Source organism: Vicugna pacos, chromosome 9 (genome assembly GCF_048564905.1).
Source record: "Vicugna pacos chromosome 9, VicPac4, whole genome shotgun sequence".
Classification (NCBI taxonomy): Eukaryota; Metazoa; Chordata; class Mammalia; order Artiodactyla; family Camelidae; genus Vicugna; species Vicugna pacos.
The window spans coordinates 75,405,536-75,418,965 of NC_132995.1; the positions used below are offsets into that span (position 1 = coordinate 75,405,536).

The 13,430-nt window shown below is 38.5% G+C and overlaps 1 protein-coding gene across 10 annotated transcripts in view; it reads left to right on the forward strand.

Annotated features, from left to right (window-relative positions):
- Positions 1-13,430, forward strand: part of EVI5 (ecotropic viral integration site 5) — a 162,185-nt gene that overhangs the window by 84,757 nt on the left and 63,998 nt on the right. For 8 of the 10 annotated variants that reach the window (XM_072968221.1, XM_072968217.1, XM_072968223.1 and 5 more), the window contains 3 exons: positions 7,086-7,220; positions 9,643-9,783; positions 11,735-11,893. In XM_072968221.1, coding sequence (XP_072824322.1) covers positions 7,086-7,220; positions 9,643-9,783; positions 11,735-11,893 — 435 coding nt within the window. The remainder of the gene's footprint in view (positions 1-7,085; positions 7,221-9,642; positions 9,784-11,734; positions 11,894-13,430) is intronic. The other 2 variants (XM_072968220.1, XM_072968224.1) reach the window with 1 other exon arrangement.

Here is a 13,430-nt window from a genome sequence, read left to right on the forward strand (position 1 = left end):
TAATTTGTTTTAGGAAATGTAGGTCTTCAGCAGCAATTAGGAATTGCCCCGCCCCCAGTTTACCTAATGGGTTTGTTTCTCTTTGTGAATGTGGAAGTTAATGTTTACCATCTCTTCCTGCATTACAGACACTCTTTAGCTCTACTTTGGTGACATTTCAAGAGAAAGGCCATTTAATTTGTAATTACTGAAAAGTTTATATAAGTCTTTCTAAAAATCTAAAATAGGCTAATGACTTTATACATTAACTTGGTAAACTGTTAAACACTGTTGATCAGTATGCCTAGAAATCTGAACAAAAGCTTTCTTCCAAAACTAATTTTGACTTTAGTCTAAGATTAAATGTTTTACATTCATATGTAATCATCTTTTCTTTTCAGCTTAAAAAATAAATAAGCATTCACTTGAATGGAAGTAATTATTTTCTTAAAATTTTCTTCAGCATTAATTTAAAAAATTTGCAGTTTGAGTGTATCAATAATCAGAGATAATCTTCCATATTAAGGGATGCATGTAAAATTTTTCTGAAGTTGGGAATAAATCATTCAAAAACGATATACCAATTTTTCAAAAAAGTTTAGTGTGGCACATCTTTAAATAGTACATCCTTACTGCTTCGATTTTTTTTTTTTTTAAGACAGGAGCATGTAGTAGAGAGGATTACAGACATCTTTTGGGGATCATATGCTGGGTGGGAGAGCAAGATGTAACTTTTTATGTAATTTTTTTTCTCCTCTGATGCTGGCTTGCATAGAACCCTATTTTGGGCTACTTGCCTGTGTGATAGTTGTTTTCTCAGATGCTTTAGATGTGACAATAGAAATGTACCATATTCCCACACTGTTACAAATTTGGGTTTTTGTTTTTTTTTTTTAAACAAGTAGCTTTTATACGTCATTTTTGCAACATTCAGTTCCCACTGCCAATGTTTAATATATGGTTTATGATAGAGGAGGTTTTGTTGTTGTTTTTTTAAACCAAGAGTTGACCAGCTAATTCATTCAGCAAATGATGTTTGGTCACTTCCTATGAAAAGTACGATTTAGTTCTGACAGGTGAGTGGTAAATCAGTCAAAGTACCCTTGGCGTTGATTATATAGGATTTAGAGAGATAGGTATTGTGAAAATTAAATACATAGTTGATTATTTAATTAGAGTTGTAATAAGTACCACAAAAGAGAAGAATACAGGGTTCCATGACATATGAGGGGTCCTGAAAAGGACATATAATTATCTTGAACTTAGTTGCTTAATGTATAACTAATTCAAGGAGTATCTGATACGTCCACATAGACAATTCTTTTTCCAATTTTGATTTTTTTAACTTAAAAATACACCTTTGCTTTTTACAATGTCACTCATATGTTCTTCAGACACTGAATGTCAGAATTCATTTTTGTTGTTGTTGTTTTATTCAAGATACCAGCAAAAAAGATGATAAAGGGCTTTCTGACCCATCTTTACCTTAGTAACTTTTACAGCACCAGAGAAGCACACGGGATTGGAAAGTAGGTGGGACAGAGTCCACCTACTGAAAAAAGGATTTCGGCCAGTTCCACTGCAGTGGGTTCGCTGGTCTCACAGAAGCATTAAGGGATTCAGTGGCAAAAACGAACTTGATGTCCTAAGTGTAGGGAAGCCATTCATTATTCATAGACTTTTAAACAAATGGTCCCTTGCTGACTTGTCAGTCATCATAATTGTGGCAGTCGTTATTTGATAAAGCACAGTGTGTATTTTTCCAGTTTAGTAATTTGAATTTGAAAGAACATGATGTGAGATGTTTAGATTTTTTTTGTAGGTGCTTAGATTTTTAATATACCATTAATTCTTAGAACAGTGTGTATTATAACAATATATTAAGCTCTTAAAATATTATGTCAACCCTCATACAGCTTAAATGCTAAGGGCATGGGCTCTGTGGTCCATATCCCCAGTTAACAGAACCGCCAGTCGCTGTTTGTTGAGCCGTCTCCTGGTTTACTTACTAGTAAAGTGCAGGGTCTCCACTGAGTGAGCTCGTAGCAGTACTAAGGATTAATCCTGATAAGAATACTTTTTCTTCAGTAAGATGCATATCAGTGTAATTGAATAGGGCTGATTGCTATATACAAAAATTGATAATGGGATGAAATTGGCTTAGTGGAGTTAGATTCATTTTGAATAGTTTATGAAAGGATATCAATTCTCGTATAATTTTCATTAATGTTTGTACTAATAAACATGGAATTAAAACTTCCTCAGACTCTAACAGTAGGGTCAGAAAATACACCCCTGGTCCATCCACATGGCAGAATTGTAAAAATGCCTTCTATTGCAACTTAGTATGAGATGTAACATGAAGTACAGGTGTACCTCAGGTTGCGGGTTTGTTTCCAGACCACTGCAGTGAAGCAAATATCAAAATAAAATGAGTCACACAAGTTTTGTGGCTTCCCAGTGCCTATTAAAGTTATGTTTACACTGTGCTATGGCCTTTTATGTGTGCGTAGCACTGTAAGAAAAACAGTGTACATACCTTAATTTTAAAACATTGCTAAAAATGCTAACCATCATCTTAGTCTTTTTAAGTCATAATCTTTTTGCCTCTGGAGGGTCTTGCCTCAATGTTGATGGCTGCTGACTATTCAGGGTGGTGGCTGCGGAAGGTTGGCCATTTCTTAAAATAAGACAAGGTGATGTTTACCAGATTGACTCTTCCTGTCATGAACCGCATCTCTGTAGCGAGCCACGCTGTTTGGTGACGTTTTGCCTGCAGCAGAGCTTCTTTCGCAGTTAGAGTCAGCACTCTCAAACCCTGCCACTGTTTTATCAGCTGTGTGTGTCCTGTTCTCAGTCCTTTGTTGTCATTTCAATAATCTTCACAGCATCTTCGTCAGGAGCAGATTCCATCTCGAGAAATCACTTTCCTTGCTCACGTGTAAGCAGCAGCTCCTCCTTCATTCGAGTTTGCAGTGAGGTGGCAGCAGTTCAGTCCCATCCTCAGGCTCCACGTCTAGCTCCTGTTCTCACCGCATCTGCAGTTGTGTCCCCCTCTGACGTCTTGAACCCCCCAAGGCATCCGTGAGGGTTGGAATCAGCTTCTCCCGAACTCCTGTGAATGTTGACATTTTAACCTTTTCCCGTGAATCGTGACTGTTCTTTAAGGCATCTGGAGTGGTGAACCGTTTTCAGAAGGTGTTTAGTTCACTTATCATTGATCCATCTGAGGAATCACTGTTTATGGCAGCTATAGCCTTACGAAATGTATTTCTTAAGTAGTAAGACTTGAAAGTCAGTTACTCCTTGCCCTACGGGCTGCGGAACAGATGCCGTGTGAGCTGGCGCGAAAACAACATTAATCTCATCGTTCATCTCCATTAGCGCTGTTGGGGGATGAGGTGCGTTGTCAACGAGCGGTTAGAGTTTTGAAAGGAATCTTTTTTTGGAGTGGTGGGTCTCAACAGTGGGCTTAAATACTCAGTAAACTGTCCTGTAGGCTGTCATCCAGGCTTTATTGTTCCATTTACAGAGCACAGGCAGAGCAGATTTCGTCTAAGTCCTAAGGGCCCTAGGATTTTCAGAATGATACGTGAGCACTGGCTTCAACTTGAAGTCAGCAGCTATATCTAACCCCTGACAAGAGGCTCAGCCTGCCCTTTGCAGCTTTGAAGCCAGGCGTTAACTTCTCTAGGTGGCACCTTCTCAGCGATTTTAGTTTCCTTTGAGAACTCGTCCTGTGCACTCACAACTTGGCTGTTTGGTGCAAGAGGCCCGGTTTTTGGTCTTTCTCAGCTTTCCGCACGCCTTCCTCTCCAGGCTTAATGACTTCTAGCTTTTGATTTAAAATGAGAGACGTGCCGTTCTTCCTTGCACTTCAACCCTCCGAGGCCATTGTGGGTTATCATTTGGCCTAATTTCGGTAGTGTTGGGTCTCTGGGAATAGGAAGGTCCAGGGAAAAGGAGAGAGATGGGAGAACAGCTGGTGGGTGGAGCAGTCAGAACACACACATTTATTAATCAGGTTCACCTTACGTGGGCACAGTTCGTGGCACCTCAGAACAATTACAACAGTAACACCAAAGATCACTGATCACAGATCACCGTAACAAATATTATAATAATGAAAAAATTGAATTATTGTGAGAATTGCCAAAATGTGACACACTGACTCAAAATGAGCGAACGCCATTGGAAAAATGGTACAGATACACTTCTCAATGCAGGATTGCCACAAGCCTTCAGTCTGTAAAAAAAAATTTTGTATCTGTGAAGTGCAGTAAAGCAAAGAGCAGTAAAAGGAGGCATCCCTCTAGCAAATAGCACCCTTGTGAGTGCCTCGGCGGTTAGAGGGGCGTGAGCGCAAGGCTGCCGCAGTGATCCGGAGGGAGAGCGGATGGCCGCGAAGACGGACGAGAGCAGGCAAACTCAAGAGGCATCTGAGGGAGAAATCGCTCAGACCTTGTGACTGATGTGGTGTGGGCTGAGGGCAGGCTTGACCTGGTCGATTGTCAGACGGTGGGATCCTGAGTGTCACTGTGAACGCCTGAGGAGGGCGCGGGGGAGCTGAGTTTTGAGGTGCGTGTAAGGCCAAACAGGTGGAGAAGACCGGCTGGAAGCTGTGAAGGTGGACCTGCCGCTTAACGGGAAGGTCTGAGCTGAGAAGGCAGACTTGCGAGTCTTCGCCCTCGGTGTGTCTGTGTACCTGTTGGTGCCTGTCTGCCTCTGCCGTTTGTCCCTGGAGTCCCGTTGGTGTGTCCTCCCTCCTCCCCCTTCCCCTTCTTCCTGTTCCGTGGCTTCTTCCTCGGCGATCTCATTCATTGTCTGCTTAGGCGGTATCTCGTACACATAGACAGTACCTGGCAGTGCCTGTACGGATAGACTGTATCAGAGTGTGGATGAAGTCACACAGGGTGAATCCACAAAATAAGGCAACTGCGGGAAAGACTGAGAGAAAACACACAGTAGTGAAACCCTGGGGCCTGCTGATTGATACACACAGACGCGTTACACGTGTAGACGCAACGTGCCTGTAATGCAGCCGTGGGACTCGGGGGACAGAGAGGAGAGGCCGTGAAACCGTGGAAGAGCTAACGCCTGAGAAGAGAACAGAGGAGAAACGTGGAAGAGCGGTCCTTTGTGTTGAAGTCCTAGACTGTCTGGTGAAGGCGCAGCTGAGTAGGAGGACTTCCCGTTGAGCTTTTATATTGTTAATGGTTATTAATACTGTCAGTGACTGGAGCAGCTTCATCAAGGCATGGGGACTAAAGCTAGTTTGCAGTGGGCTGAGGAACAAGTGGGTCGTATGAGAGGAGAAATGACATGTATAAACTATAGAATTTATAATTTCTCCCTCAAACAATAGAGGACAATTAGAAGTCTTATAAACTTTATTGATAAAAATTTGTTCCCAGTATGAGGACAGTCTTCTTGTGCTTGGTTAGACCTGCTGGCTTACACCAGAGCAGTGGTTGTGCTCTCGCATGAGCCATCTGGGTGTGATGTGTTCCTGGGTCTCTCCTGATGGAGTCTTGGTGAATAAGCCTGAACTGCAGTTGCTGGAACTTTAGGTTAGGGGCAGAAACCTCTAGTGTTACTCATAAGTTAACTGTGATCTAGTTAAACAAAATATGGCACCTGCATTTTAGACGTTGTCATTCCAAAATTGTGCCTCCTCCCTGTATGATAAGGTAAGTATTTGCTTAGGTGATGTGTGTGTTGCAGGGGCAATATTGTATTGAAATACTGTTTTAATAGTATCTAAAAATTTCTAGGAGAAACAGTGTGTAGTATACTGAATTTAAAAGTCCTTGTTTGCTTACTAAGTGAACTGTTCATTTAAAAAAATGGTATCTTTTGGGGTGACTGGGGCAAGGGAGTACCGTATGTTTTAATGAAACATTTCATAGTTTTTTAATAGAGTTTTGACTTGACATCTGCTTTGTTCCTAATGTACTGAAGAGTTAAAGGAATCCTTTTAATATCTTGCTCGTTCAGTAGGAGGTTATTCTCTCTGACTCTATGTTGGAATTTTGAGTTCTCACTAATTCTTTACTGCATGAATTAAATGTGAAGTGATAGTTTATTTTTGGAAATACTTTATAGTGGTAAATTAGATACCTTTTTGCTTTTTTGAACAGCTTTGTATAGAAAGTAGTTTTAAAAGGGATTTCTTAAGTAACTGCATTGGTATTCGTATTATAAAGTAGAAAAAGAAAGGGGAAGTTCTCATGCTCCTGTGATTAATTTCTTTGCACAACATCTGCCTTTTCCTTGCTTCTGACAGTCATTTTCACGCATATCTTTAAAGAGATCTACGATTCTAAGAGCAAATACGTTTCTGTTGTGCTGGGATTTAGGATGGCTCATATTCCTGTGGATGCTGTGGTTTTGTTTCTGCTAGGTTAAAACAGAATTTTCAGTAAATATGCACTGGTTTTCTGTAGTCTGTAACTGCAGCAATATAATGTGAACCACATGCATTTTAAAATGTCATATTAAATAGAGTAGCTAATAATTAAATTCATAATTAATTAAAATTTTAATTTGATGAAATGTTAATTTAACTCAGTGCACTTTTTTAGTCCCAGATGTACATTAGTGGTTTAACTCAATGAGTTTGAAATATTATTTCAGCACACAATCTATAAAAATTAATGCATTATTTTGTTTTTTTATTTCATATCAAGCCTTCAAATTCCAGTGTGTATTTTTATTTTATATTTTCAGCCTATCTTAATTTGAACTAGCTACATTTCAATGCTGGGTAGCCACATGCAACTGATGGCTGCACGGTTACACAGTGCAAATTGTTAGTATCTGGATGGAAGGACCGAGAAAAGGAGATACTTATCTTCCATGAACTGAATTTGATTAGTGTGATAACTAATTACGAACGCTCAGTAATGTCATCTTTATAGATAGCAGACCTGGGCTTTCGTATTCATTCGAAAGTCAGTTGGAGGTGGCCGGCTGGAAGTGTTAGGGAGATGGAACCTTGACTGTCTGGTTGCCCTTAGTCTTTGTATTGTGTAATTGCACTTATTTTGACTGTATATACGTGTTCATACTTCTGTGAAATTTCAGTGTGTGTCTGTAACTTGTAGCATAAATGCAGTTCCAACTACAATGAAGATTTTGTGCTACAGCTGGAGAAGGAATTGGTCCAAGCCCGTCTGAGTGAAGCCGAGTCTCAGTGTGCACTGAAGGAAATGCAGGATAAAGTTCTCGATATAGAAAAGGTGAGGAAGCATACATGCTGTCATTCCCAAATTAGAGGGGCCATGTAATAGATATCTGTTAGGTACTCACTGAGCAGTGAAATGGGACTTGGTGCTTTTGGACGTTGGAAGCCTTACATGCTGGTTTCTGAGAGGAAAGGGAAAAATCATGTAAGATTCCCACTTATTCTCTGTTGTTGCCGCACCACTCACAGCCCCATATTAGGGTGAAAGTGGAGATCAGAGCCCTTTTAGAGGAAGACAACCAGGGTAATTTTGAAACGAATAAGATTAAAATGTCAGAGAAGAGAAACTTAGTGAATAGAAATTAACCATTGTCTTCAAATGTTATAATACTGTCCTCTGCAAGAGGTGTAGGAATAGGCTAATACATAAACATTTCAGGGAAATTGCATCTAAGTGCACCTATCAAAGCTACAGAAAGCTGCCTCAGAACAAACGGGAAGATCTTAGCTGGGGGTGTGCTTACAGGAGCTAACTTACCTCTGCTGAAGGTTATTAAACTTTAAAGATTAGCTAAGTGTGGAAGGAGAAGTGCCTTTAGGTTACTTAATAAACCTCGGATTGAGAGATTGTGTTGCAGATCACAGAGCCACTGGGGCCTCGGGCTCCAGGCTGAGTTTGTTTCTTTCACCTCTAGGAGTATCCAGCCACTGAGTCAAAGGCTGGTAAACAGCAGACACGAGAGATAGCCTCGAGTTGTTCTTAGCTGTTTCCTAATGAAACAGAACAGAGTGTAACGGCGTCAGTAGTGGGATAATCTTTCCAGAACTGTGCTTGCTAGTTTTATATTCATTTTAGAAAATTTATTTTCCTATTTGTTGAAAAAAAGCCAGAAAGAATGCTGTAAAAAAAAAACAGCCTAAGAGAATATTTGGTCTCTAACTTAGGAGTGTTCTGAGTTGCATGGTTTAGGTAAGAATCTAGATCTTTGTTTTGAATATTTGGTGCAAAGAAATGCCCTTGGATCCACTTTAAAAGTTGCTTCTTAAGTAGCACTGCTGGTATTCATGTTATAGAGCAGAGAGGAAATTGGAAGGTTTCGTGCTTCCTATGGTTAATTTCTTCATGCAGGATACTTTTTTATGCATATGCAGTTTATTTTGGTTTTCAGTGGAGAAAATATTTGAAGTCCAACATAAAAATGTGTAGCTGGCAAGAATAACTTTCTTCCATCATCCCTGTGGGCTAAAATCTTCATGAGATATTTTAGAGAGAAAATGTCATAGTCTCAGGACTTGAAATCTCCATAGTTCTTCAGTTCATTAAGGAGCTTTTACTAGGGCCCAGTTTAGGATCCTTTGGTCACTCCCCAGAGCAGTTTAATAGGGAAACCCTATATCCTAGGGTGGGGCTTTTAGTATACTAGGGGATTAATCTAAATCTTGTACCATTGAAACAAATATTTTTGATCGCCTTGGTGCTAATTTCTTGAGTACTGATATAAATAGGGACTAATGTACAGAGATTTTACACCTTCTTCCCAAAGTGACATGCTGAAAAAATACAAAACAGATTTTGAACTGTTCTCTTGCATAAATCTTTAAAATGTAAGTGATGTTTATGCTTTGTAGTCTCAATCAGAGGTTAGGATGTTTATTGCCATATTGTAGACATTTTTAATCCTGTTGCCCCATATAGTGTTTTATTAAACAAGCAGAGTTAGACTTTCTGTGCCCTTAAAATTAAGTACAGTTACCCTCATACCTTCCTGATGGGAATGTAAAATGGTACAACTGCTTTGAAAAAGTTTGACAGTTCCTTCAAAGTTAAATGTAAAATTACCATCTGATCCATTACTTCTATTCTTTCATATATACCCAAGAGAATTAAAAACATATGTCCACATGAAAATTTTCACATATATGTTCATATAACCATTATTTGTAATAACCCAAGGGTGGAAAAAACCCACATTCTATCAAGTGATGAACAGATAAATAAAATGTGATATAGCTGTACAATGGAATATTATTTGGCAATAAAAAGGATGAATCTTGAAAACATATTAAGTGAAAGAAGCTATTCATAGAAAGCCACATATTATATGATTCCATTTATATGAAATGTTCAGAATAGTCATGTTCATAGAGACAGAAGGTACATTGGTGGTTGTCAGGGGCTGGGGGAGGAGAAATGTGGAGTGACTGCTAAAGGGTACAGGGTTTCTTTTGGGGATGATTAAAATGTTCTGAAACTAGTTTGTGATTATGGTTGCACAACCCTGTGAATACTCTTAAAAACCGCTGACTGGTGTTCATTAAAAGGATAAGTTTTATGGTTTGTGAATTATATCTCAGTAAAATTGTATAGAATTAAATATAATTACAAATGGGACAAAATAATTCTTATGTATTATGTATGCTGTATTTTATTCTTTAAATTAAAAATAAATCCCCAATTAAATGTTTCATTGCTTTAGAGAAACAACTCTTTTCCTGATGAAAACAACATTGCTAGGCTTCAGGAAGAACTCATTGCTGTGAAACTGAGAGAAGCAGAAGCTATTATGGGTTTGAAAGAACTTAGACAACAGGTCAGGGATTTGGAGGAACACTGGCAGGTATGTCAACATATATCGTGTGCTTTTTAAAAGAGGGTAAAATGTGAATATCCATTTTGTGTGAATTTGAAGTGGCTAATGAGCAACACTAGGATTTGAATTTAAAAGTGGGAAAGACCCTGTCTAATGCACAAAACTCAGAGCATTTGTAAATTGAAAGTACCTTTAAGCTGCTTCTCCTTTTTGATTCTTATGATTTAAAAAAGATAAATTAGAGATCAAGCCATGTTTTTGTTGTATTGTTATACCATTGTGATCTATGGAAGTTTTTTAAAAGAACGATGAGAAAATATTCCTTTATATAGTACATATTTTTTCTTCTGTTGATATTATATTCACGGGTCAGTTTGAAACATCAGAAGGGTGACACCAGTATAAATTTGAATATGGATTTGTTAACTTACTTTGAAAATTGGTTTTCTAAATGCTCAGTATCACTACTTATTAGAGAAATGGAAATCAAAACTACAATGAGGTATCACCTCACACCAGTCAGAATGGCCATGATTCAGAAGCCCACAAACGATAAATGCTGGAGAGAATGTGGAGAAAAGGGAGCCCTCCTACACTGCTGGTGGGAATGTAGTTTGGTGCAGTCGTTATGGTAAACAGTATGGAGATTCCTGAAAAGACTAAAAATAGACTTACCATATGACCCAGCAGTCCCACTCCTGGGCAAATATCCAGAAGGAACCTTAATTCAAAAAGATACATGCACCCAATGTTCATAGCAGCACTATTTACAATAGCTAAGACGTGGAAACAGCCTACGTGTCTATTAACAGATGACTGGATAAAGAAGTTGTGGTATATTTATACAATGGAATACTACTCAATCATAAAAAAGAATAAAATAATGCCATTTGCATCAATATGGATGGATATGGAGATTGTCATTCAAAGTGAAGTAAGCCAAAAGGAAAAAGAAAAATACCATATGATATCACTTACATGTGGAATCTAAAAAAATGACACAAATGAACTTACTTACAAAACAGAAACAGACTCACAGACATAGAAAGCAAAGTTATGGTTACCAGAGGGAAGGTAGTGGGAAGGGATAAATTGGCAGTCTGAGATTTGCAGATACTAACTGCTATGTATAAATAGATAAACAACAAGTTTATACTGTATAGCACGGGAAACTATATTCAATATCTTGTAGTAACTTATGGTGAAAAAGACTATGAAAACGAATATATGTATTTTCATGTATGACTGAAGCAATGTGCTGTACACCAGAAATTGACACAACATTGTAAACTGACTGTACTTCAATTAAAAAAAATGTAAAAAAAAAAAATAGAAAATTAAAATTGGTTTTCTCGCAAAGTAAAACAGCCATTTGGTTATATGCACCCAGATTTATTCACATTTGAAGGAAACAGTTGACAAATAGCAAGAAAACAGAATCTATAAGACAGAAGAGAAATAGGAAAGGAAAAAAACTGCACATCATTTTAGAATGGTGATCTTGGCATGAATTTGGAGTGGGGCTGCCCCTAGCACACACTGAAGTTAGTCCTTGCCATACCTTTTTCTTTCTTTCTTGGATTCTGGTATTGTTTCCTTAATTCACGAATGCCCCCATTTTCCCCTTTTCTTGGGATTTCATTAAAAATAATGTGAAAATCTGTCTTATAAAAAAATTAGGGTGAAAATTGTATTCTTCACAACAGTTAATCCACAGAATTAAAAAAAAAGGAAAGCTGAACTCTGACTTTCAGTCCCAGATCTGCTGCTTACTGGCTGTGTGACTTTTCTGAAGTCACTTAATCATGATTTCCATTTTCTTACGCGTATAATGCAAAAATAGTTTCACTTTTAAGATTTTTGGGGATTACATAAAATGATGTATATAAAATGCTTAATATAGTACTGAGCCTGAAATAAAAGTTTAGTTAAGTTGACCCTTATTTTGATACTGGAAAAATACTTTTTGGTATTTTAGCGCCACTTAGCTCGTACTACTGGGAGGTGGAAAGACCCTGCTAAGAAAAATGCTGTGAATGAGTTACAAGATGAACTGATGACCATTCGACTTAGAGAAGCTGAAACACAGGCAGAAATAAGAGAAATAAAACAGAGGATGATGGAAATGGAAACACAGGTATGGTGGGAAGACTCAGTAGGTTTAAAAAATACTGTTAGCAAATCAAAAGCTTGTGCACAGATTGTGTCGTCATTAGAACAGAGCTAAAAGGTGGATGTATGAAGTTGTCTAGACGGCAGTTTTCTAGCCCAAATAAAAAGGTCTAAAACTTGTTTTCTTTGATATCAGAGATTTGATGTCTTCTTTGACCCATTCAGCAAAGTTTAAGCAAGTCATAAAACTCTGTTTAACTTTGTTTCCTTGTTGCATAATCTTAAAAGGAATACTCATGTAGAGCAAAATTTCTCAACCTCAACACTGTTAGCATTTGGGACCAGCTGCTTCCTTATTGTGGGTGCCAGCCTGTGCTTGGTAGCATGTTCCACAGCGTCCCTGGCCTCTGCTTAAAACCACATCCCCCTACCCTCTACTCAGCAGCACCACGCCCCCCACCATATCGCGGTGACCAGAAGCACCCCCCGCCCCGCACAATCCAGATGTCCCGGGGTGGGGGGCAGAATTGCCCCTGGTTGAGAACCATTGATGTAGAATAGAATGTGAACGGTGCTCCCTGAAGTTGTGTGATGTGGTGACTGAGCAGTTAATTCCAATATTACACTTACTCTCAAGTCTGCCCTTTCTCTAACAAATCCTGTCTCAGATACACTTAAGATCTGTGGAGTCCTTTCTGTGGAGTCCATTTGCATTATAAAGTTTCATCTGTTCACTTGGTTTTTATGCGGCACATCTGTGTGGCCTATGTTCTACATTCTATGTAATGTTACTTGGTTTTCAGGATCCTTATTCAGTCAGTAGGGGGCATAGTTATGTCACGTATCATTCTGCACGCTCAGGTACAAAGTGGTCATCCTACCACGAACGTGACGACACGGATATGTAAATTCTTTAGGATAAATACATCCTGTTTTACACTGTTCAAAGTTATTTTCCATTGTAATTAACAATAACAGCAAGACTTTGAAAAGTAGAAATCCAGCTTTATAATGGGAAGTTTTATTTGTATAATCAAATTTTGTGTCAGTATAGATATTAAAGACACAAGCACCGCTTTTAAGCCATTGTTCAGGATTTATTTCGGAGTAGCTGCAGCTCAATGAATCAAACTCAACAAATGTGGTTTTGAGAACTTGTGAATACAGAGCACTGTGCAGCCAGCAGAGAACTTAACACTTGAGAATCAAGCATGCAAAGCTGTATATAATACAGTGCACTGTATGAGGTGGCAGAAATTAACCAGATTTATCGCGGTAAACATTTCGCAGTAGATGCAAGTCATTATGCTGTACACCTTAGACGTACACAGAGCTGTATGCTAACTATATCTTAATAAAACTGGAAGACATATATATAATTCAGAAATCTGTAATTAGAGGATATTGATAGAAATTGCTGTGGAGAATAGTATGGGACAGTTAATGCCGAACAGGTGGTTTGAGGAAAGGCTTCCTAAGGAATTTGTATTTTGCACTGTGCGTAACTGTGCACATTAATGAATATGATTTTGGATGGATTTTGTTGGAAGAGAAATGATTTC